This window comes from Micromys minutus (assembly GCF_963924665.1).
Source record: "Micromys minutus genome assembly, chromosome: 2".
Taxonomy (NCBI): Eukaryota; Metazoa; Chordata; class Mammalia; order Rodentia; family Muridae; genus Micromys; species Micromys minutus.
In genome coordinates, this window is record NC_137971.1 from 87,045,381 (window position 1) to 87,071,825 (window position 26,445).

General features: G+C 40.0%; 1 protein-coding gene across 1 annotated transcript in view; it reads left to right on the plus strand.

Annotated features, from left to right (window-relative positions):
- The window catches only part of STK33 (serine/threonine kinase 33), a 62,518-nt gene that overhangs the window by 25,986 nt on the left and 10,087 nt on the right, over positions 1 to 26,445 (plus strand). The window contains exon 11 of the mRNA XM_080913025.1: positions 5,268 to 5,465. Coding sequence (XP_080769151.1) covers positions 5,268 to 5,465 — 198 coding nt within the window. The remainder of the gene's footprint in view (positions 1 to 5,267; positions 5,466 to 26,445) is intronic.

Below are 26,445 nucleotides of genomic sequence, written 5' to 3' on the forward strand. Positions count from 1 at the left end.
CATATTGTACAGATTAAAATATAATCAAAACACCAAGGAAGACAGGGTAGAGGAAGCCGAGCAGATGGGCGCAGTTAGTCCCGTTCCCACCCTGGGTAGACACACCTCGGGATGCATCGCATTGTGAATAAATGAAAGTAAATCTTTAAATTGATCCATGATGAAAATACATTTTGAGCAACAAAGATATAAATGTAGTTCCACAAAGTCTTCCCCCCCCCAAAAGCCTCCTGTACAGCCAGCTGTGCACACGCCGGTTCGAAGAGTATTGGTTTGAAATATATTGAGTTTGAAGGCCCAGCTTTACCTCTAGCTAGAAATTCTCTTGGCGGCAGTTGGAAATTTGCCTCTGTAACAGTCACCTCCCAGGCTCCTTCCTCCTGAAGACCAGGAGTACCGACATTAGCCCCATCCTCTCATCTGAAGCTACACTTGTGAGAAATCAATGGGTTAGCTGTTTTCAACGCGAAATGGCTGCTTACCTTAGGGTCACTGTTACCATCCAGGCCATCAGGGTAATTGATCATTCTGTCTTTGTGTGACTCTCTATACTTTACATATGCTTTTTCCAACTGCTTACATTGCTTGTTAGTCATACAAAGTCCATGGGCTTGTCCACGGTAAATAGTTGTAAATGGAGATCAAAACATGAAAATAATGCTCTACTCCCTTTTGGTAGAGGTAATTATCATTAAGTATCCTATGTGTGCTTTTTATGCAGTTTTATGTGCACAGACTACACAAATAGCTAATATCCTGTATTTGCTCTTTTTCATTTAATATATATTGGGAAGATTTACTTATTAAGAAAAAGTGCAATATTGTAGATCAAATTATGGATGTTCTATTATTTTGTAAATTTCTTCCTTTAAATATGAAATATATAAATTGTTTTAGATCTTTCTTCTTATAATTAGTGCCACAACAAATGTTCTCATAAATAGAATATCTACAAAATAAATTCCAAATGATAAAATTACTGGTCAGAGAGACTGCATAATACATTTTTATAGGTTGCCGATAAATTGCCTGCCATAGGAGGGAAGTGATTAAGACTCCTTGGGTCTAGAGAGAGCAGCTAAGAGTGCTCATTCAGCTTTTGGAGAAGACCATGGCTTGTTTCCCAGCACCCACATTGGGCAGCTTACAACACCTGTAACTCCAGCTCCAGGACTTCAGTAACCTCACTTTTACATTGCTGGACTCTGGACACCTGCACACACACACACACACACACACACACAGAGGCACACACACGTTCACATATGTATGCATACATACAGAGACACACACATCTATACACATATACTCATGCACAATGTGTGTATACATATGTGTGTATGCACACATGTACATGCACATACACACCTAAAATTTTTTTAACAAAAGAAATAAAATTTGACTACACCATCATGAATGCAGGTTATTATCACATTATGATTTATTCACATTGTTATGTACAAATCAGCATCTCATTATTTGGATTGGACTCTTAATTTTGTAAAGTTAAATATCCTTATATATGTTTTTAATAATGTCCTCCCTATTTTTGTTGAAAAACGTATCTCTGGTAATATCACCAATGCCAGTATCCTACCTACCTGCCTGTTTGCAAAAGTAGAAACTGTTAATGAGCTTAAGCTCTACAGTGTTCTCCGGCTTTGCCTTGTTATTTTCTAGCATCTTACCTCAGCTCACATGTCTAATTTGTGGAAAAGATATTTGTTAAACATGTATTATTTACAGAACAATGACACTCTTTGAAAGTCAGACTTCATTAGATGAGAAAATACCAGTAAGTCTCCATTTGTGGGGCTGTTCACTGAGGCACAGAACACATGTGCTTCTTTGTGAGTACATACCTCTCCATAATTTTTACAAACTAAAGTGTATTAGCCTCACCTACCTGTTGGCTATACAAGTGGAAATGTTGTAACCAAAAAGGTCTTGGGATAGACTCCAGTTAAATCGTCACTCTTGGATTCAGCCAGCAAAGGCTAGCGCTCTTGGGCTGAGGTGACATGTAATCTGGTGCATGCTGATAAAACTCCAGCCCATAATTGCTCTTTCTCCCTCCCTCCCTCCCTCCCTCCCTCCCTCCTTCCCACCCTCCTTCTTCCTTTCTTTCTTTCTACTTGGTTGGTTCGTTTTTTCCATTTCTGTTAGGCTGAAAGGCTAATTAACAGCTACAGTTCATTACTTATTACTTAGTCCAAGCAATTCTTCTTCCAACGCTCACAAGCAGGAAGTGGCCTGTGAGTGGCCTTTAGCCACAGACAGCATGGACTCCACCCCCAGGTGTCCAGAGTCCATGCCTATCAGCACAAATAAGCACAAGAAGCAGAGTCAGCTTTCTGAGTGGCAGAGTGTTTGTAATGATGGTTCTACTTTAGATCCCTTCTCTTCGTTGCAATATCTTTGTAAGACATAAGTCAATTTCCTTGACCACAAAGTCATTCTCACCAACAGTGTTAGTCACGGAGCTCTTGGATGTGCACATAGGCAATCCCAACGCTTGAAGGCTTGCTAGAATTTGGACTTAAGGTAATGTAGGCAAACCTTACTCTACAGAACACACCAGTGTTGAAGGACAGCACATGGCGAAACTCTGCAAAATAATCTTAATAACTGAGGAAAATCTGTGTCCAAACATCTCTGTCAAAACCTTAAATATGAAGACTTCCTACTCATTGTAGATATGCATAAAGGTGAAATACATTTAGGCCAATGCTCACTTAGTGTATTATAGAATGCTACCAATAAGACTATAACTAGGTTGGTAGTGGCATTGCTGTTGGTAATCTATTACCAAGACTGGTTTATGTAGCGGTGCCTTCTTGCCCTAGCAGTGACCTCGTGGAGTGAAGGTCAGTGTTGTGTCTGGCAATTCTTTCACTGCTTGCTACATTTTGATCTGCTTTCAGTCTTGTATTGGTGCACTTCCTACGCCATGAGATGCCTCTTAGATTTCTCTGCAGGCATCTTTCATTGCATCATTTCCATCCGTTCTGGTCCAACCCCTTCATTTGCCTCCCCTACTTCCTTTGGTTGTATGAAACCCAGTGGTGTCAGGCTCCTCATCACAAGCTATTTCTTCTGTTACTCCACTTCTGTTTGAGTCAAGCTTTACTGCTAGGATGAGCAATTTTTTTCTTTGCCTCACTTTTATCTTTGTTGACTAATCCCCTGGAGACAAGGAGACATATAGATAAACTGACTGGCAGATAAGTAGTATCTGAGAACCAATACACTTGGGAGCAGTGACACAGTTAGTCACTGATCATGATGGGCACCTTTTGATGTGGGCTGCAAAGCCAGTGGTGAGGTTTGCAGCTTATAAAATGACAATATACTAAGGTAAGTGGAGATTGAGCTGTGCTCTTGAGGGACTGAAACTGTTCTTAAATCATGATAACTAAATATACACTAATCAAGACTTTGCAAAACAAAGATGGCTGTGATAAACTGCTGTCATATTGTGCAGATAGATACGAACTTCACCGTGAGTATTATTTGCTTGAGCACGGTCATGTGTATACAGGCTCTTCTTCTAAAGCTTCTTAGAGGTGACCTGTAGGACACAAGCACTTACTTTGTTCTTCCTATCAGAACAGGCTGCATGCTCTGTGGGAAAAACGACTTCCAAGTCAGTGCTTAGTGTCTTCCATTGCAAGCTACCTACAGGAGTCTAAGTTGCTTTGTTCTCAGTCTGGGCTCTGGCTAAGAGAGGCTCCAGATCTTGTAGGTACCACCTAGGAACTGGGGGCATCATGAACAATGGACTATCACCAAAAATGTATCACCTACAAGCTATATATCTATTATGATAAGGTCACACAATCTTTTTCAAAGAGGGTAAAAAATTGAAATCACAATATCCAAAGAATTAGCCTGAGGAACACTTATTTGGACACGACTGAGGTTACAGACAGATATTTCAGATTGTTTGTTAATGAGGGAATCAAATTGAGCCCAAGATGTGTGTATTTAATGTCGAGGAGCCTACATACTGAGAATTCTGACAGAAGTCAGGATGAAGCTAAGAAGCAAGCCCTAGAGATCATAACTCAGCCCAGCAGGAGCTCTGAGGCAATCTGGCATTTTATCTGGCGCTAGCTTCATGACTTCTTCCTTAGCCCTGTGTGTGCTCCTAATCCTGAGACACCTGATAGATATGACTTTTAAACTGGATCTTAAGTGTAGGTCATGGTTGTCAGAACAGGGTGATAAGCTGGAAAGTAGAGAGAAATGAGTACAGCCAGTGTAGAGAGAACTCGGGTGCTGGGGGAAAGTAAGGCTCTGACCTTCCAGGAGAGCAGAGGAAGAGCCATGGGACTAGGTCTTCTAATGATCTCCTCTTGTTATTACCATTCTGTTCTTGATGCTGATCTATTTTTAACCGTGACTATATTAAACTCAATAAATCCTCCACCGTGTATTCAGATGGCTGTCCTTAATGTGCCCTGTCTCATGGATTTCTATGTTGTTACTGCATAACACTTACATCTACCTACATACAAAGACTACTTAGAATTTCTATAAACCTGTGCTCACACTTGAAGGTCTCATTTTAACCTGACAATGATCTGAATATCCTGTCCAAGTGTTCTCTAACAACTGAAGTTAGAATTTTTAAAAATAAACCAAGTAGGAAGCATCTGAACTTATCTGTATCTCAGCACACTTGAGGACTTGGGGATGTTTGGTAAATTGAGTTAGAGTGACATGTCCAATCTTGGTTTGATACAGTCACAGCAGGAATAGGAACAGCACACTGAGTAAGTTCTAGCCAAATGGCCCCATTATATAGATATATTCCTGGCAAGAGCCTTCACATCAACAATCTACATTTATAGACATACTGTTTCCCTAATAACTGAGTGTGGATATTTTCCATAGACACCGGTGTTGTGTAGATTCACCTTTAGCATTGGACCCATTAGCTTTTGGGCAATGTCTTACCAGGTTTCTAAGAACAGTGCTAAAGGGGTCTTGGCTGCCACACAATTGCCATATTGTGTCCTTGGCACAAGCAGGCTCCATTTGCTCTGTCATGACTGTGAGTAGTAACATTGTTCACACTGTAAGCGATGGTGTGGCAGTTAGACCCTGTGGGACAGGAAGTGTTGGCTAAAGATTTGCTACTTACCCAGCATTACAATTTTTCCACGTGATTATTCCTGATTTGGGGAGAATATATTAAGAGGTTTAAGAATCTTTCAATTATCCGAACTGTTTATAACACAAACATTTGTTTTTAATCTTAGGGTAATACTCTTTCTTCATCAAGACCACCCAATGTACTAGAAATGATGAAAGAATGGAAAAATAACCCAGAAAGTGATGAGGACACCAACACAGACGAGGAGACTGAGCAACCCACTGAAGAAAAGTTGAACAGTAACAAAGCAGGGAGAAAGGCCGCGCATGTCAACCACAATCCGTCTGCAAAGACAGCAAAGCAGGTAGGAGGAGCAGCTGTGGTGGGGCACCAGGCTGCTGGTGCTTTCCCTGGGCACTGTTGCAGCTCCACCATCTCTTAGTCAGTAACAGAGACCTGCACTAGTCAGCGGGTGAGGGCCTTCTACCCGCCAAGCCAGGAGATTTAGAACTGGGGCTTCATCCTTAGGCCCAGTGGCTCTTTGGCGTGGAGCTGTTAGACCCTTCTCTGTGAGAGAACACATGCAGACTGATCATCCCAAACCTGAACATCTAGCAACTTCAGATGCAGGACATTTAGACTGTGGGAGGTGCTGTAGGTCTGTTTGCTGTAGGCCTGTTAGCCTCTGTTGTAGCTACTCGGCTCTGGTGTTGCTGCCCAGACTGTTGGTACCTCCAGCGAATGAGTGACCGCGACTGCGTCCAGCTCAGCTTTTTCGATGAAACAGATGGTATGCCAGATTTGACCCATGGCTCCTAATTCATAATTTTTGTACTCTATTCGGCTACAGAATTTAGAATTGGCTTGTATTCTATATGCAAAGGGTAATTATTATATTAGCCAGTTACTTGTGTATTGTTTCATAAAAACCCAAACTACATAGGTTTGCCGTGTTGCCTGAATAGATGTGAACACAGTTTCATGTCTATAGAATAGGCTTGTTAGCATTTTGATTCTAGGTTGCCGTCTATTGACTGAATATCCCAAAGGTTTGCCCCAGCAATCCCTTTCCTGTTCTTATATATGTCAGTGTAGGTTTTCTGTTTGGGTCTGCTCTCCTGTCCTGTGTCCTAGCTCTTATCTAAACTCTGCATGCTGTGCTTGCGACAGTGCAGATTTCGCCATTTGTTGTTTCCTTCCAGTTTCCCGTAGGCTGCAGACAGGCAGAGCAAAGGGGGCCTGGGTAGGTGAGTCCTGGTCCATGCCCGGGAATGTGCAGGACTTCTGACTCCACTCGTAGTCAAGGCTCCTGCCAGAACCACGCAGAAGGCATCTGGAAGAGTGAGCTGTTGTCTGGGAAGTTCTGTGCCTACTGGATAGTAAAAGCCTGAATTAGCTTAACATTGTCACAGAACCACACTTTTACCACCATATAACACATGTTTATTGAATTCCCTCCTTGTCTCCTATAACTACTACATTATTTAGCACAATGTGTATTTTAAATTCTCTTTAAAAAATAATATCCCAAACCATGTTTACATCTTTTTCTTTTGTTGAACATAGTTTGGAGATTTTCTGCTGGCTGACATGGTGGCATTTACATATACATAGTTACATATAACAGTATGTGTGCATGTTTGTGTAATGCACATGCATCTAAACGTTCACATTTATAAGTATACGCACAGCACATATTTTGTAGTGCTGGGTTCTATCTGTATTTATCAATAGTGTGACATAAAGTTTATTCGTTCCTTCCCCACTGCTCTGCCGTTTTCCTTCTTTATCCCAGACTGGTAAAAGTGATCTGCTCTGGTCTTGGATACTTCATGTGAGGAAGAAAAGGATTAGAGTGTGAGTTCTGTCATGCAATGCTGGGAATTTCAGTATTCACGCACCCAAGAAGATAGCATTTCATTTCAGCAAGAATAACACACGTCAATGAACAGGCTGGACCATGGAAGCAGCCTCTTCCAGGATGTACTTAGAGAGCTTGCTGGTTGACCTGCTTCTGCAGCTGCTCCTGAAATGCAGGCAGCACTTTGTCTTCAGTGTCTTCTAAGGAACTTCCTCTTGCTTGGGCTTGTCTGTGGTCTCTGGGAAGGAACTTAACAATGGGAAAGTTCTCTGAAGTTTGTTACACCTTTAAAGACATCTAGTGAATATTGTTTCACTGGCCTTTATAAGTAAATATACCATGTTCCTAATTGTATCAAACTTTATGCTAAATTACTTCTAGTCTTCCAAATTTGTATTAACAGTAAAAAGCAGGTCGTGAAAACCCTGACCTAAATGGAGGAATTCCCAAAGCACGGGATCAAGATCATCACTTCTGTGTTCACAGAACAGGAAAACGCAAAAGGCAAAACCAAAACCAAAAACATAAAAAAGAAACAAACCCCTTCATTGATAGAGTAATAAAAGTGGTCTTATTAGGACCATACCACCCTCCTCCTCTCTCAAAGGGACACACTGTACTCCCTAGCCCCCCCCCAAAGTTTTTAGGATCCATGGCTTCTCTAGGGGGAAGAGAGAACCAGGGAAGCAGCTATTCAGACGTTCTGAAAAACTGCAGGGTGCTCCCTCCAGTCTCAGTTCATGGGAACTTAGAGAAAAAGAGCAAGCAGAGAGGAACTAGCAAAGAGGCAAGTCCTCTGAAGAGACCAGTACACCATGGACGACACAGACGTTTATTATGCCTGCCACTGGGCAGTTAGTCACCCCCAAAGCAGACCCATCAAGGGACTACCACAATGGCAAGAAAAGCACTCTGTGCCCAGCTGGATTAGTATCAGTTGCCCACCCAGCAGCTCAGCCTAACCACAGGGCATAACCTGTTGTCTCATGGGAAAACAGAATAAAGCCAGTTGCCACATCTGAATCAAAACAAAGGCAGCAGCCTAGCCATCAAGAGATCTTGAAAGCAACCTTGGTTGACCAGTGACTTTGCCAGCCAGGGTGGCCATTATCATAGCATAAAGGCCATTGTTTCCAAAGTGTTCACAGAAGCCAACATAGCTGCTTCCATAAACATGAAAGCCCAAGGGCAGAACACAGGACTACAAAGACAGAGAGTGGCATGCCATTAATCCCAGAGCCTGGGAAGCAAAGGCAGGCAGGTGGGTCTTTGAGTTGGAGGCCAGCCTGAGTACAGAGTGAGTTCCAGGACAGCCATGGCTTCGTAAAGAAATTCTATCTCAAAAAACAAAGCTAAAAACAAAAAGAACAAAAACAAACAAAAACTGAAGACTGTAGATTATCACAACCTCCAATAAAACCACAGTAGACACAAAAGAAAGGGAGAACTGTGCCATATCAAGAAAGAGAGTTTACAGCAATCACTTTAAAATTCACTGAATCCCAAGAATATATATACATAAAAAATTAAGTGAAATTTGAAAACAGTGCATGAACAAAACAAACAGTTTTGCAAAAGCAAGCAAGAAAGAACAGCTGGAAATAAGAGGGAATGGATGGATGGAGGGAGAGAATTTCAACAATGGATTAATAATTGTACTGGCTGGTTTTATGTCAAATTGATACAAGCTGGAGTTAATCTCAGAGATGGAAGCCTCAGTTGAGGAAATGCTTCCATGAGATCCAGCTGTAAGGCATTTTTCTCAACTAGTGATCAAGGGGGAGTGCCATCCCTACCAGGGGAAGCAAGCCAGTAAGTAACATCCCTCCATGGGCTCTGCCTTAGCTCCTGTTTCCTGACCTGATTGGGTTCCACAGTCCTGACTTCCTTTGGTGATTACAGCAATATGGAAGTATAAACTGAATAAACCCTTTCCTCCTCAACTTGCTTCTTGGTCATGATGTTTTGTGCAAGAATAGAAACCCCGACTAAGACAGTAATATAATGGGTGAAGTAAAAGTGTACTAAAAGCTTAAGATGAAGTGGGCCTTCCTGTAGCCAGGTGGGACTTGTAGTGGAAGTAGGGGGACAGCAGCCCACTTCAACCCAAAATTGGTCCTGCCTACAACCCATGCAGGGATAAAGATGGAGCAGAGATTGAGGGGATGGTCAACCAATGACTGACTCAACTTGAACTCATCCCAGAGGAGAGTCAACCCCTGACACTATTGATGATGCTTGCAGACAAGAGTCTGGCATAACTGTCCTCTGAGAGCTTTCATCCAGCAGCTGATGGAGACAGATACAGATACCCACAGCCAAGCATTAGATTAAGCGCAGGGAGTCAGAGTAGGAGGAAGGATTGAGGGAGGCAGAGGGGTCAAGGACACCACAGGAAGACCAACAGAGTCAACTAAACTGGGCTCACAGAAAACCAACCACCAACCAAAGTGCATGTGTGGGCTGGCCCCAGGCCCCTTACAAACTGCAGCAGAGGACTGCTGTCTGGTCTGGTCTCAGTAGGGAAGTGCCTAACCCTCTAGAGACTTGAGGCCTCCGAGAGTGGGGAGGCCTCGTAGTGGAGGGGAACAGACACTCTCTTGGAAACAACAAGGGGGGAATGGGATGAGGAACTGTGGGAGGGGGAATCAAAAAGGGGCAACTGGCTAGACTATAAAAAAATAAAAGTAATAAAAAAATCACCCCCCCCAAAAGAGAAAAACCGATGAAATACAGTTAGCACAAGCCTTTTCATTGTGCAGAAATGAAGGCTTAAGTGGTTAAGTGCACTTACTACTTTTATAGAGAATCTAGGCTTGGTTTCTAGCACACATAGGGTGATATGGCTCACAACTACCTGTGACTTTAGTTCCTAGAGATCCAACATACTCTTCTGGTAGTACTTGGCCCAAATATCGTGCACATATAGATATGCAGGCAAAAGATGCATATGCATAAAATGAATCTTAAACAAGAAGCACAAACAAACAAAAACAAGGCAGGCTAATTTTTTAAGGTACAGATTCTCTGAGGACTCATGGTTTGCAATCTGGCTCATGGGACTTGCTTTCTGCAGAGTTAGGAAGCCATTTTAAGGTCTTGTCTGAACTTACTGCTTTGGGAGTCAAAGGTTCTTATATTTTCTCCATCTCCATCTTATTGTCATAACTGATCCAGTGAGTGATGGCCTAGAGATCCAGTATGGCTAAGGGAGAAATTCTTGGAGTCAGAATCATTAAGAGCTCTTAGCAGGGAGAAGCTTGGCAGAGAAAACACCAAAGGGAGCAAAGATCCCTTGACATCTAGGGCTATTTATTTTGGAACTTGATTAATGAAGCTGGGGCAGGTTCAGAATGAACCATTGCAAGTTATTTATATGTGGCAACTAAGTTTCAGAACACCGGTCAGAAGATGAGAATACCATGTGTGACCAACCACTGTCCCCCATTCAGTGTGGATGGTTGAAACTCCATAGACAATTTTCAGCCTCAGGGATGTGCAGAGAAGGGCTAGAGAGATGGCTCAGTGGTTAAAAGCACTGACTGCTCTTCCAAAGGTCCTGAGTTCAATTCCCAGCAACCACATGGTGGCTCACAACCATCTGTAATGGGATCTGATGCCCTCTTCTGGTATGTCTGAAGACAGCTACAATGTATTTATATTAAATAAATAAATAAATAAATAAATCTTGCCCTTTCTGGCCCAGAGAAAGGGTTGAGTGACTGTCACTAGGACTCAAGACCTGCCTGCAGACTGCTGAGTTCACAGAAAAGCCTCACAAGGACTCTCCTACCTGAGCCCACAAGAGAGCCGGGTTACCCCCATCAGGACTCAGGACCTGTCCGCAGAAGGCTAAGCACCCAGAACAGCCTTACAAGGGCTCTCCCACCCATCCTCAGGGAGACAGAACTGAGTCACTGCCATCAGAACTCACTGCCTGCCCACAAAGAGCCAAACACTCAGAAGTAGTCTCCTTCCTGAGCCCATGGGCCCTCAGATCCACAGGAGAGACAAGCTTCAGTCAGAGACAACAAGATCACCAATAATCACAGACAACAAGATGGCAAGAGGAAAGAGCAAGAACCTAAGCAATGGAAATCAAGACAATCTGGCAACAGCAGAACCCAATTCTCCCACCACAGAAAGTAGTGGATTTTCCAACACACCAGAAAAATAAGATTTAGATTTAAAATAATTCTTCATGATGATGATGGAGATCTTCAAGAAGTGCATGAATAACTTCTTTTAAAAATTATGGGAGAACCAAAAGGACACACATAAACAAGTAGAAACCCTTAAATAGGAAACACAAAAACCACTCAAAGAACTACAGGAAAACACAACCAAACAGGTGAAGAAATTGAAAATTGAAATAGAAACAATAAAGAAATCACAAAAAAAAAAAAAAACAATCCTGAAGATAAAAAACGTAAGAAAGAAATCAAAAGTCATAGATGCAAGCATCACCAACAGACTACAAGGGATGGGAGAGAGGATCTCAGGGGCAGAAGCAACATAGAAAACATTGATAAAACAGCCTGAGAAAATGCAAAAATCAAAAAGCTTTTTACCCAAAACATCCTGGAGATCCAGGACACAACGAGAAGTCCAAACCTAAGGATAATAGGGGTAGAAGAGGGCAAGGATTCCCAAATACAAGTCACACTGAATATCTTCAATAAAAATATAAAAGAAAACTTCCCTATCCTTAAGAATTAGATGACCATTAACATACAAGAAGCCTACAGAACTCCAAATAGATTGGACCAGGAAAGAAATTCCTCCCGATAAATAATAGTCAAAACACTGAATGTTCAAAACAAAGAGAGAATCCTAAAAATGGTAATAAAAAAAAGGACAAATAACATAGAAAGTCAGACCAATCAGAATTACATTAGATTTGTCAACAGAGACCATGAAAGCTGGAAGATCCTGGACAGACATCATGCACACCCTAAGAGAGCACAAATGCCAGCCCAGGTAACTATATTCAGCATAACTCTCAATTACAATAGACGGAGAGACCAAGATATTCCAGGACAAAACCAAATTTATACATTATCTCACCACAAATCCAGCCCTACAAAGGATAATAGATGGAAAACTCCAAGACTAGGAGGGAAACTACACCCCAGGAAAAGCAAGAAAATAATCATGCAAGAAAACCAAAAGAAGGAAAACACAAGCATAATTCTACCTCTAATAACAAAAATAACACCAAACAGCAATCATTATTCCTTACTATCTCTTAACATTAATGGACTCAATTCCCCAATAAAAAGACAAAGACTATCAGACTGGATACATAGACAGGATCCAGCATTTTGCTGCATACAGGAAACTCAGAGATAAAGACAGACACTATCTCAGAGTAAAAATCTGGGAAAAAAAACTTTTCAAGCAAATGGTCCCAAGAAACAAGCTGGAATAGCCATTCTAATATCGAATAACCAAAAGTTATATAAAAAATAAGACAAAGAAGGACACTTTTTATTCATCACAGGAAAAAAACTATCAAGATGAACTCTCAATCCTGAACATCTTTGCCCTAAATACAAGGGTACCCACATTCATAAAAGAAACCCTATTAAAACTCAAAGTATATATTGTACCATACACAATAATAGTGGGAAATTTCAACGCCCCACTCTCATCAATTGTCAGATCATGGAAGCAAAAACTAAACAAAGACACAGTGGAACTGGCAGAGGTTATGAACCAATTGGTTCATAACAGGCATCTGCAGACTATTTTATCCTAAAACAATAGAATATAGCTTTTTCTCAGCACCTAAAGGTACCTTCTCCAAAACTGACCATATAATTGGTCACAAAACAGGCCTCAACAGATACAAGAAGATCGAAATACGTCCATGCATCCTATCAGATCACTATGGACTAAGGCTTGTCTTTAATAGCAACAAAAACAACAGAAAGCTCACATACATGTGGAAGCTGAACAATTTGCTACTCAATGAAAACATGGCCAAGGAAGAAATAAAGAAATAAATTGAGGGTTTCTTAGAATTTAATGAAAATGAAAGCAAAACATACCCAAATATATGGGATGCAATGAAAGCAGTAGTAAGAGGAAAACTCATATAGCTCTGAGTGCCTCCAAAAAGAAACGGGAGAGAGCATACACTAGCATCTTGACAGCACAGCTGAAAACTTTATAACAAAAAGAAACAGATACACCCAAGAGGAGTAGGCAGCAGGACATAATCAAACTCAGAGCATAAATCAACCAAGTAGAAACAAAAAGAACTATATAAAGAATCAACAAAGCCAGGATCTGGTTCTTTGAGAAAATCAACAAGATTGATAAACCCTTAGCCAGACTAACTTGAAGGCACAGAGAGAGTATCCAAATTAACAAAATCAGAAATGAAAGGGGAGTCATAACAACAGAAACTGAGAAAATCCAAGAAATCATAGGACCCTACTACAAAAGCCTATACTCAACAAAACTGGAAAATCTAGAGAAAATGGACAGATTTCTAGACAGATACTAGAAGTACTTACTGGCAAGAACCAGATAGAGATGCCTCCTCAGTGGCTCTGCCAGTCATACAGATACAGCTGAGTATGCTTGCAGCTAACCATCGAACTGAACATGGGGACCCCAATGATGGTGCTAAAGAAAAGACTAAAGGAGCTGAAAGGGCTTGCAACCTCATGGGAAGAATAACATTATCAAAGAACCAAACCCTTCAAACTTCTGTGGACTAAAACACCAACCATTTAGTACAGATTGGGAGACCTATTGCTCCAGTTGCATATGTAGCTGAAGATAGCAGTGTCTGGCATCAATGTGAGAAGAAGCCTTTGTTCCAGTGAGGGCAAGTTTTCCCAGTATAGGGGAATGCCAAGGCAATGGGGTGGAGAGGGTGATTAGGAGGGAGTGCACCTTTGTGAAGACAAATGGAGGGAGGAGGGGGGATGGGAAAGGGGTGGGGGAAGGAGATTATATTTCAAAGGTAAATACAAAGAGTATCTAATAAAAAATAAATTAAAAGACAAAAAATAAAAAAATAAATAAATCTTTTTAACAAAGAAATGTGCAGAGAAAACAAAACCCAAGGGAAGTACTGCTGGTGGAGATCTCCGTCAGGACAGCTGAGTGTGGATTACAGTGGTTGGTCTCAACCAAAGAAGAAAAAGACAAATGAAATGAAGCCTACAGGTACCATCCAAAAAGAATATAGCCCAAGATTTTAGAAAGGTCTATTTAGCATAGACAAAATTTTCTTGTCACCCATATTCTTAGCCACATTGCTAGAACGAGACCCTATATTTTTTTTCTGGGGGTTGTTGTATTTTTTTGTAATTATTAAGACTTTTGTGCTTTACCTGCTTATTGTAAATATTTATATTTAATATTTTCTCTTATTTCTCCCTTTTACTATTTAATCTTAATACTCTTCTATTCTTAAATTCTTTCCCTTATTCCCTTTAAAAACACCTTTAATTGGATTGCTTCCACTTTTCTTCTTTTCCCTTTCTTGTTTCATTTTCTTTTTCTACTTTTTTACTTTTACAACTTTAAATGGATCTTCTCTCTTCTCCTTATCCACCTTTTTTCTTTATTCTTCTTTCTCTCCCTTGCTTTACTCTTTACTAACTAGCTTTTGTTTTTAGTTTATTCTTCATTATCTTTGCCTTTTCTTATTTCTTATTATTGGTGTATGGGGAATAATTATTTTAAATAATGATTACATTTTCAAATTGTTATTATGACTATTACTAAAGTTTGTATAATTTTTTTCCTAGAGGCCCTGGTGATTAAGCTTAGTACCTTGAGCATTTTAAGGAGAGTTTATTGCTGAGCTTTCCCTAACTCAGGTGTGACAAACTCCAATTCAGCTAAGACTTAATCCCACCTGAACTGTTGCAAATACTTCAATATAAAGATTACAAAATATTAAAATTCTCCATGACATACCCCAGGTATGCAAATAAATGTAGACTATGAGAAATATGAAAAGCAAGGGACATGGCCCTCCCCTGCACCACAACATTGATTATTCATAGTAACTGAATCTAATGATATTTGCATGGATCCACAACTGCACAAAGAATTTATAACATGAGCTTTAAAATCAACAAACTCAAGGAGAATATGGTAGGAGTAGGGAGATGGCTAGGAGAATAGTTCAATTGATAATGTTTTTGCAAAGTACTAACCATGCAAGCACAAGAATTCTAGTTTAATTCCCAAAACCCAAATTAGAGAGAGAGAGAGAGAGAGAGAGAGAGAGAGAGAGAGAGAGAGAGAGAGAGAGAGAGAGAAAGAGAGGGGGGGGGGAAGAGCCAGGCATGGTGCCTTTTGCTTATAATACCAGCATTGGGAATGACAGACTTATGTTTCCCCTGGGGCTCATTGTTAAGCCAACCAGCATAGAATAATATCCAAGATTGTTCTTTGAACTCACATGTATGTTTACACAGAGAAAATATGAATAGACAGCTAAATGAAACAAGGCAATTTATTATATGAAAGAAAAATTCAATAAAGAAAGGTTCTGGAAAAAGTCAAGTAGAAATCTTGGAAATGAAAAAGCTCAATAAATCAAATAAAAGGCTGAGTTAAAAGATTCACAAATGACTGGATCAATGGGAAGAATATCAAGGCTTGAAGGATGATTTATGGATTAGAATATTCAGACAGTATTACAATAAAAATAAATTATAAACAGAATTGGAAAGAACTTTGGGATAGGATTAAAAGACAAACTTAGGAATCTTGGCATAGACTCAGATATAAAGATACTGAATAATGACATATAAAAATCTATTCAGTGAAATAATCACATATAATTCCCCAGGTTGAGGGCAACATATGAATATCCAGGCACAGAAAGCATTAAGACTAAACAGACATGACCAGAAAAACCTAGATCATGCCATGTTATACCTAGAATGCCAAGAATACAAAGAAAGAGGTGAGAACTGCAAGGGTGCTTATAAAGGCAAACATGTTAGAATAACAGTGAATATTTGAGCAGAAACTCTAAAGGTCAGTAAGGTATAACATAATTTATTGCAAACTCTATAAAAAATTAACTCAACCTATTTTATTATATGTGGCAAAAGTATCCTTCAGGATACAAAGAAAGTTTATGCCTTCTAGGCATAAAATATTCATAAGTTATTTATGACCACTGAGTCAGAATGGCTTCCTACACATAGAAGATAAACATAAACACATTATGAGAACATGGGCAATAGTAAGCTTTATTAGGTAAGCAAATGAAAAGAATTAAGAAAGAAACATTAGGAAAATAACAAAATGCCAAAAACTAGTAAATGCTTTTTAATAATAAACCTAAATGTAATTGTACTTAATTATCTAATTAAAAGACAAGGAGTAGCTGATTAGATTTGAAAAAAAAAAAACTCAACTGTTTGCTGTCTGCAAGAAACCCATTCTATGGGACATTCCATGTATTGGTTGAAAGTTAAAGAAGAGAAAATAATGTTCTAAACAAATTAAAAATAAAAGAAAACAGAATCAGCTATACAAATACATTTAAAGAACTATGTCATGCTCAGAACATTACATATTGACAAAGGGAGCAGTCTACTAAAGAGAGCATGAATTGTAATTATAAATGCACCAAACATCTGTGTACCAAAGTTCATAAAACAAGCACAATTGGACCTAAAGAGAGCTATAGACTCTGATACAACCAAAGTAGAAAATTCCTTACTAACTCTCACTAGAATATTTGTTTGGGGGATATAAAAAACTGATATCAGTTCTTACCTATGTTATAGGTCTAACAGACTTACTGAACATCTACAACATATATAGCCCAAATGGTTGCAGAATACACATTCTTTTTAGAAGCTCATGGAACTGTCACCAAGCATATTATATTGTAGAAAACAAATAAGTTTGTACAAATGCAAACAAGTTAATTTGTTGTTATCAGTAACTTATTTGATCACAATTTCATGAAACTACAAACAAATGGTTATAGCAATTGCCTCTAAGAGGGAAGTTTATAGCTATGAGTGGCTACATTTTTTAAAATCTGAGAGATATCAAATAAATAACCTAATGATGTATTGAAAGGTCTTAGAAAAATTAAAGCAAGCCAAAGCCAAAATTAGTAGAAAAGAATTGCTAAAGATTAGCTCAGAAGCTAAAATTTAAAAACTAAAATGCTAACACAAAGAACCAGTAAACAAAGAAACACAGGACAAACCCTTAGCCAAACTCATAATAAAGGAAGGCTCAAGTTAATAAAATTAGAATGAAGTAGGAGTCAATTCAACAGATAGTGGGACTGGAAAGATGGGTCGGAGGTTAAGAGTACTTGCTGTTCTTGTCAAGGACCAGAGTTCAAGGGTCAGTGGTTAAGAACACTTGCTGTTCTGAGGGATGAGAGCACAGTTCAGTTCTCTGCATGACATGATGGCTCACAACAGTCTATAACTCCAGTTCCAGGATATCAGATGCCATAGATATTAACCTCTATACATGCAAGGCATGTATATGGTGCACAGATATACATGAAAGCAGAACTATAAACATAAAAATATTTAATGAAAAAATACCACTGAAGCCCAGATGTCTTCTAAGAATTATTTTTAAAACTTATTCTCTGATCAGTTGAAAAACTTAGATGAATTGAACAAATTTCTAGGAAAATATGATCCTCCAAGATCAAACCAAAAAGACAAATAACCCTATAGATTTGTAGCTAACAATTGGGCTGAAGTAATAAAGTCCTCCATCAACAAGAAGCCCTGGACCAGTCCTTCAGAGAACAATTAACACTAATGTTCTTCATGCTATTTTATAAAATAGAAAGGCAAAAAATGCTAAAAGACTCATTATATGGAGCAAATATTGCTTTAATCTCAAAACTATATGAGGATGTAAGAAAAACAATGGCAACGATGAAAACTCTAGGCCAATATCCTTGATGAATATAGCTTAAATATTCAATAAAATTATTATTGGCCAAATTTAACAGCAATTAAAAGGATCATAGCCATGGTGGACTTGGTCTCATTCTAGAGGTATAAGGATTGTTCAACATGTACAAATCAACAAATGTAATATGGTGCATGAATAGAATGAAGGATCACATAATAATCCCAATAGATTTTTTTAAGCCTTTGATAAAATTCAACATTCTTTCATGCTAAAACTGAGGAAAAGCAGGACTAGAATGATTAAACATCGATGAAATAAAGGCTGTATATGACAAATGTATATAGTCAACATTCTACTGCACAGAGAAAAACAGAAACCATCTGAAGTCAAGAATAGAACTATAGTGTTGACTTTCACCACTTTTATTCAATATAACACTTTAATCTTAGCACATGAAAGCATTAAAAAAAGATATAAATAAGAAAGAGAAGATTCAAATTACCTCTATTTGCAGTTGATACACTCCTGTACCAAAAAATCCTAAAGGACTTAGTTTTGATAATTTCAGCAAAGTAACAATATAAAAATCAGCATATCAAATCAGTAGCTTTTCTGTACACCATAACAAATATTTAAAAAGGAAATAGGGATACCTCCCTGTTTACAATAGCCTGAATCTATAATACATAGGAACAAACCTAGCCAAGGAAGTGAAAGACTTCTACAGTGAGAAGTATGCAACACTAAGAAAGAAATCAAAGACACTAAAGATATGTTTCATCTTTATGTATTAGAAAAATTAATTTTGTTAAAATGACTTCAGGGTTGAAATTAGTCTCTGATCTCAGTGCAGTCCCCAGAAACATTCCACTTACATTCTCCACAGAACTAAATGCAGCCCTAAAATTCTCTTGAAAGCCCCAAACATAGATTAGCTAAAGGAATCCTAATCACAGAGAGTAAAGTTATAATTATAATACCTGGTTTCTAATTACACAACAAAGTCATTCAGAATGAAGCAGTGTGTTTTCAGCACAGAAATAGGCATGTAGACAAATCCAATAGGTAAAGGTTCCAGACAAAAACTCATACAGGTACAGCCACCTGGTTCCTAACAAAGAACTAGAGAAAAGACAGCCTCTGAGAACAGGGCTAGGAAACTGAATAACCATATGTAGGCGAACAAGGCAAGATCTGTGTCTCATCCTGTGCAAATCAATTCAATGCAAGGCTTGAAACTTGTAGTTGAAAAACACAGAAACACTTAAAGACATAAGCTTAACTGGGGCTGGGGATGTAACTCAGTAGAGTGCCTTCCTGGCACCATACAACATGGTACATTAAAATGGTAGCTCACATCTGTTATTCTCAGTATTAGTTCAAGGCTATTCTTGGATACATAGTGTGTTTGGAGCTAGCCTGAGATACATGAAATGTATCTATCTTGAAAGACAGGCCCAGACAAGGAATCAAGGGCACCACACAGTAGGCACATCTGTACAGCCGTGTGTACTGCAGCACTAGTCACAAGTGGCAAGCACAGGGTCAGTGTTGGTGGCTGCCTTTGGGTGACTGGAGAGACAAAATCTGGTATAGGATATACACCACAGCCAGGTGGAGGCACACCTTTAATCTCAGCACCTTGGAGGCAAGGGAGGCAGATCTCTGTGAGTTCCAGGACATCCTGGTCTACAGAGTGAGTTCAAGGACAACCAAAGCTATACGGAGAAACCCTATCTAGAAAACAAAACAAAACAGAACAAAAAAATAAAGGAGGAGGAAAAATATATACACAATAGAATAGTATTTAGGCATAAAGAATGAAATCTTGTGATTCTCAGACATTTGGACTGAACTGAAGATAATCAGGTGAAACAAGCAAAACTCAGAAATGCACATTCAAATTTTTACTTCTGTATATAAAATTTACAGGAACAATAATGTAAAAGAAAAATAGGAGGAGGAAGACAGGTAAAGACCTGCCACCTAATGGTGGCATTGGGTGGCCTAGCTGGAGCAGTGCTGGAGAATTTGCCCTGGTGGCATAGATAAGGGAGAACTGACATGCTGACCACCACCCAGGCCCAGATCCAGGGCTCTGAGTTGACCCACCCAAATCTATATCATCTGTGAGTAATTGGAATGTGTGAAAGGGCCAGTCCTGCTGATCTAAAGCTACAGGAGCTCCATGACACAGGCAACAACAGGATAATCGGGAATCAGGTGAGGATCCACAATCGATGGTATCACAGAAGCTGGAGACCTCAAACCCGATCAATGACTCACTGCAATGAACATTTGCAACTGAAGATGTGTGGACAGAGCAATATACTGTGGGACACACTGGGACATATTACAGCCTCCATGATGAGATGCCTTTTCTACTGTGTGTGTGTGTGTGTGTGTGTGTGTGTGTGTGTGTGTGTGTTTGTGTGTGTGTTTTAAGGAGAACTTCTCAAGAGTGAGCGAGACCGGGCTGCATGTTGTGAAACTCACCAAGAATCAATAAAAGAAAAAAGAATAAAAGAAAAAGGAAAGAAGAAAAAGGGCATCAGAGGAATTGGGAGGGATGGAAAGGACAGATTATTGAGGTGACTAGCATCAAAGTATATTATATATGATATATAAAAATATTACAGAGTGCATTATTTGTGCAGTTAATATATAAAAAGAAGTGTTTAAACTAAATCTGACACAGTAGAGCTGAAGAATGTAAAAATAAAAAAGAGAAAATGTAGTGATAAAACTTTAAGGTGACAGGTTAATTACCGTAAGATGATCATTACCTGGTTATTACAAATTGACACATCACATTGTATATGATAACTACAAAAAAGAAAAATTCAGAAATAACTAGAAATGCAGTTGACCATGTACATCCATACAGGATCATGCAGGGTCAATATTCTTAAAAGTGAAATTTTAAGTTTATTAAAATTTTCTATGAATTTGGCATATTTTATGAAAAAAGTTTTACATATTGAGATCAGATTTTATTGATGATTTGGCTTAAACGCACACACACACACACATATATAATTTGTACCAGCAAAATAAGAAAATATACATATAATTATGTTCATTTAATTTTTTGAGAATGACTTTAGCCGAAAAGGAAGGTCCCCAGCATGTCTGCATTCCACTCTGCCATTGTTCCTTCCTGAGGAGTCTCAGACGTCTGTTCAGAGTTCCAAAATCCTGTTTCTCAGAAGCCAAGGTAGTCACACCTTTAAGATCCCAGCAGAGCAGAGAAAGTGAGAGTTTGTTTAAAACCAGAGCAGCTGAACTAAGCGCCATCCTCCTTCCCTAAATAACAATGCCCTTCCTCCACTCACCTCGCCTGTGGGAAGATACAGAACAGGGAAGGCCTCACCCTACACTTCTTTACATTTTTTCTAAATAGGTGCCATCTGACAAGACCCTATATGATCTCTATCTCTACATCTATATATGTATGTATATATGTGTATGTATGTGTATTATTCAATGATGTGAGATTTAATGAAAGCAAATTATTTCTAATTCTAGTTGTATATGCAAATTCTAGTGAAAGTAATAAAATGTCCTACATAAAGCATCTAAATATAGTCTGCAGCTCAGTACTGAAGTAGCAAGGAAGTTGTCTTCTGAGTTAGCATTGAGTAAACCTAGACTCTTGAGAGTGATTTCATTTTTATGAAAAAAATTAAAATAATATATTCTGATTATAGCTGTTCCCTCCCCAAACTCATCCTCTCCACACACTCAACTCTACACCCTTCCTTTTTCTTTGAAAAACAAACAAGCAAAAACAAAACAAAACAAAAAACAAAACACACACAAAGTGTGCAAACCCACAAAATGGAAATGAAAATATATAAACAAAAGACCAATAAGAAAAAAAAAATTGCCCAAACAAAGCAATCTGAGACCAAAGTCTCTAGAAACACAATCGAGTTCATTTTATGTTGGCCATTTACTGCTGGGCATGTGTGTGGTTAATCTGTCCAGTGAGACTCCATTGGAGAAAAGTAATTTTTCTTTTTGGGTTCAGATAAATATAGCTTTTTGGCTGAGGGTGGGAGCCTGTGTCCACTCCCCCCCCAGCACTGAGATGCCATCTGGCTTGCACCTGTACAGACATGTACATGCATGTTCATCCCCCTGAGTTCATATGTCCGTCAGTCCCGTCCTGTCTGAAAGACACTGTGGTCTTGCAGTCACCCACCCCTTTGGCTCTTACAGTCTGTCCATGTCTTTCACAGAGTGCAGCTTCCTGAGCTCTGGAGGGAAGGTTTGATTAAGACATCTCTAATGGTTTTAGGACTGAGTGTTCTAAAGTCTCTAACTTTCTCCATATTATCCATTTGGGGTCTCTTGTGTTTGTTCCAATCTACTGCAAGACATAGCCCCTCTGGTGACGGCTGGGTGAGGCACAGACTATGGAATTGTAGAATATCATTAGGAGCAAGTTTGTTGCTTGTTCATTTAGCCAAACAATAGTATTTGGCTTTGTCCCCTTAGGACCATGCCCTATCTAGTCTCAGGTTCTTGACCTCCCAAGCATTGTCAGCTGTGGTTTCCATCTCATGGACCTCAGATCTAATCAGAGAGCTGGTCACCACACCAGTGCTCATACCTCTATTCCTCCAGCACTGTTGCTGGCAGATTGAAAGATACTGTGGAGTTTGTAGCTGCATTGGCAGTTACATTTCTCCTCTGATAGTGTTCAGGGTACCATTCAGTATCATGAATACTGCTCAGTACTGTTGAAGCCTTGAGTTAAACACCAGCTCAGCTCAACCTCTCCATGTTCGATGAGTTATATGTTGTCTTCAGTAATAGGGCCTTGCCATCAATTTGTGGAGAGCAGCCAATAGCCTTAATAATAGTCTGAGATGTTCAGAGTTCCCTCGGTACACCTTAGGTTAATAACTCAACTAGGTGCAATCCATTCCCAGCACTGAGTTGTTTCACTTGGTAGCGAGTGAGGTCTGGATAGTACATTGTCTCCCTCATCATGGTGTGACTACATCACATGTTTCAGGAAGCTTCTGTGGTAGGAAGTTTACATGTGGCTCCTCAGATGGTCCTAAGCGTTAGTGGTTCCTCCCCTTATCCTCCCAACTAACAAGGCCCTTTTTTTCATGTCTACCTTCTCTAGATGATGGTACTCTGGGGCAGCACTGTTCTCTTGTGTGCATGTTGTTTTGTGTATGTGGGGACACCAACGCCAGGCTCCATGTCGTTAGCAATCCTATAGCTGCTAAGAGCCTTAATTGGCTCTGATGGCCTCAACTTTACTCCTGCAGCAGTGTTTGCCCATCTTCACAAAGGACACTTGGCTTGTCACTGATTACCGCAGTAGCATGACTTTCAATGTTAGACGCTTAGTCATTCCTCATCATTCTTTTATTATTCATAATCCGTAAAACAACTGGAGAGGAACAAACATCTGTAATTAAGGTGCAGCTTCCCATATGTTTTATCATAGCAATAGAAGCCCGAGTAAGATGTGTCCAGCGAAAGAACCTGGGTATCTTACTGATGAAACATGCAGGTCCACGGCAGCCACTGCGACTCAGGCCCTGTTTAACCATCCCCGGTGTTCTGCTGTGGGGTATCTCTTGGCTGCCACTCTCACATTTGTGAATAGTAGTACCATCTTCTGCTCTGGGGAAATGAAATCAGTCGTGTGACACTCTTAGCACAATGTTAGCTGCAGTTGCCTAAATTATCATCTTATTAGAGATTTTACATAGAATACTATCAAAATTTCATTTTCCCCATTATATCATTTCCTTTGATAGTACATGGGTCTAAGCTAGTAAACCAAGAAATGTGAGGGTGAACTGATACTTCTGACCTCTCTGTTTTGTGAGAGCCACAGGGCTCTGTGATGTTGTTCTGATCCTTCCCGTCCTCACCAGGAGGCTGTCTTACTAACACCCTTGCCTCTGTTGTGGGTCCCCTGCAGGGCCAGAGGAGGGCTGTTCTTTCTCCTTGAGTGTAGGCACTTGCATGATGTGAGCTGGCTGGTGGAACAAGCCTCAAGGGGTGTGATGGAAGCAGAGACCTCAAGTGTCTGCATGATGCAACATGCTTTCTGGGTTTGCCACTACCTGCCACTGGAAGCCACTGGCGCTTGAGTTATGAAGGTTTTGAAACACATCTAAACTCTGTCCACAGCCTTAAGTCTAGCCTAGCAAGGCCGAGCTCTGCAGTTTATAAAGAAGGAATATCTGTTGTTAGGAGGCCAGACATTTTTACAGCTGCTTGTTATGTAGTAGAGTTAATATAGCAGGTCAAATGGCTATGTTCTGTTTATTTCCTTAGATTCCTGGAGATCAGATCCAGGGCTTCATCATGTAAGAGTTGTATTGCTAGCTTCAACTGGTGTCCTGGAAAGGCCAGTTTTTGAGGTTTGATCTCAGCTGATATTTGGGAACTCTGATTTTAGGTGGTTTCTAAAATACCATTGTATCTAAATTATTTTTGAAAAGAGTATGCATGTGTGACCAGCGCATAGTGAAAACCCTAGGCTATGTCTAGTGTTTCAGACACAGTCACAACCAGCTTCCAGCACATGCCTGGCAAACTAAGTGACTCCTGTGGTAGAGGACACTCAGAGGCCTGTGCCTTCTGACAGCACTTTTCCAGGCACCTTCCCCTTCCTTCCCCTTCCTTCTCCTTCTTTCCCCTTTCCTTTCCTGTCCTGTCCTTTCCTTTCCTTTCCTGTCCTTTCCTTTCCTTTCCCCCCTTTTTTTGACAAAGGGGCTCACTATGTGGCTCTACCTGGCCTCAAATTGACAGAGCTCCCACTGCCTCTGCCTCCAAGTGCTGGGACTTGTGTGCTGGGACTTGTGTGCTGGGACTTGTGTGCTGGGACTGCTGTGCCTGGTGTACCTTTTCTGTTTCTCTGTGATGCTGCCTGTGGCCTCGTGGAGAGGCAAGCTTGACTCCTATTCACAGCAAGTCTGCTATTCCAAAGGAACTGTTGGTCTCCATTCCCACCCAGGAGCTTCTGGGAGCAGGCTAAGGCTTCCCTGCCAGCTTCCCCGCAGTCCCTTAGGTGAAGGACCTGTTGTTCCTTTGTTTCCTTGACTCCCAAGCCCACCTTTTGCTCAACTGCCCCCAGGGTCAGTGGCTATTTGGCTGTGCCACAGAGCACTGGCTATAATGAGTCATGCGTGCCTTCTGTGTGCATTCTGTTAATCTCTTCATCCCTGCCTTTATACTATAATTGTTGCATGCATTTTATCTACACAATTATAAACTACACACAAAAAAGTATCGCTTTAATTTTAAACTGTCATGTCTATTTTCCAGAAATTAAGAGCAAAAAAAAAAATGTCTTTTCTATTTATCCAGCCATTTGCATTTGTGCTGTTCCTCTCTCCTTCCCAGGATCTGGGTTTCCATCTGCCATCATTTCCTTTTGGGTCCATGGACTCCTCTGTGTCCCTTGGCTCAGTCTGATGCTGAGTGCCCTCCACGGCCTTTCACATGGGACAATTCTGGTTTTGCCTTAAATGTTTTATATTTCTTGTTTGTGGAGTTTGGGGCCTGACAGGGTTTTATCTATGTGCTTGGTTGGTTAGTGATTTTTGGTTCACACTTTAACGGTTGTTCCTTGTCTTCTGGCTGTCAGATTTTCTTAGGTGTCTGCTAGATCAAGACATTCTTTCTCTGTGTGCATTATGGTCCTTCTCTCTGGACTCTTGGATTTTCTCTTTATCTTCAGCGCTATGATATTGCTAAGCATGTTTTTCACACTTATTCTTCTTGGGGTTGGCTGGGCTTCATAAATGTGTAGATTTGATCGTCGGCTGTTTGGGGGAGGATTTGCTGTTCTTGTTCATTTCCCCCTGAGTTCCAGGTATTCCCACACCAGACAGTTGACGAATGCTCTGACAGCTCCCTCGGCTCCACTCAGATTGTCACTTGCCATCCGTCCTTTACCCTGGCTCCCATCAATGAGCATCAGGCTTACTGACACAGAAATGATGTCATCAAGTAGCAAGGTCTTATTTTTTAAATTTTTGTTTCTGAGGGAATGTGGAGAGGTGAGTTCATTAAGACAGGCTGGTCTGGAACACGCTGTGTAAAACAGACTACTCTTGAGTTTGGAGCGATTCTCCTTCTGCCTCTGAATGCTAGATCTCAGATGTGAATCAGCAAGCCAGGTTAAGTGTTTTTTGTTTTGTTTTGAGTCGGTTTCTCTATGTAATCCTGACTGTTCTGAAACTTGTCATGTAGATCAGGGTGACTTCGAACCCATGAGACCTGCCTGCCTCAACCTCTTGAGAGCTGGAAATAAAGGCATGCACCACTGCCACTTAGATTAGAAAGCTTGAGTGAAACCACCAATGCCATTTTAGAAACCACCAAACAAATACACAAAAAGGAACGGAAAACCTAAATTATTTTATTTTTATTTGTAAATAGAATACTAATAAATTATATTCTTTCCTATAAATAGGTATGTTTCCAGTAAACTCAATGGTTGATTTCTTTATGTGTTTAATAAAGAAATGAGAAAACTCATATAACCTTTTGAGACTATGGCACAACAAATTTAGACAGTAAGAATGATGCTAATATCTGTGATATT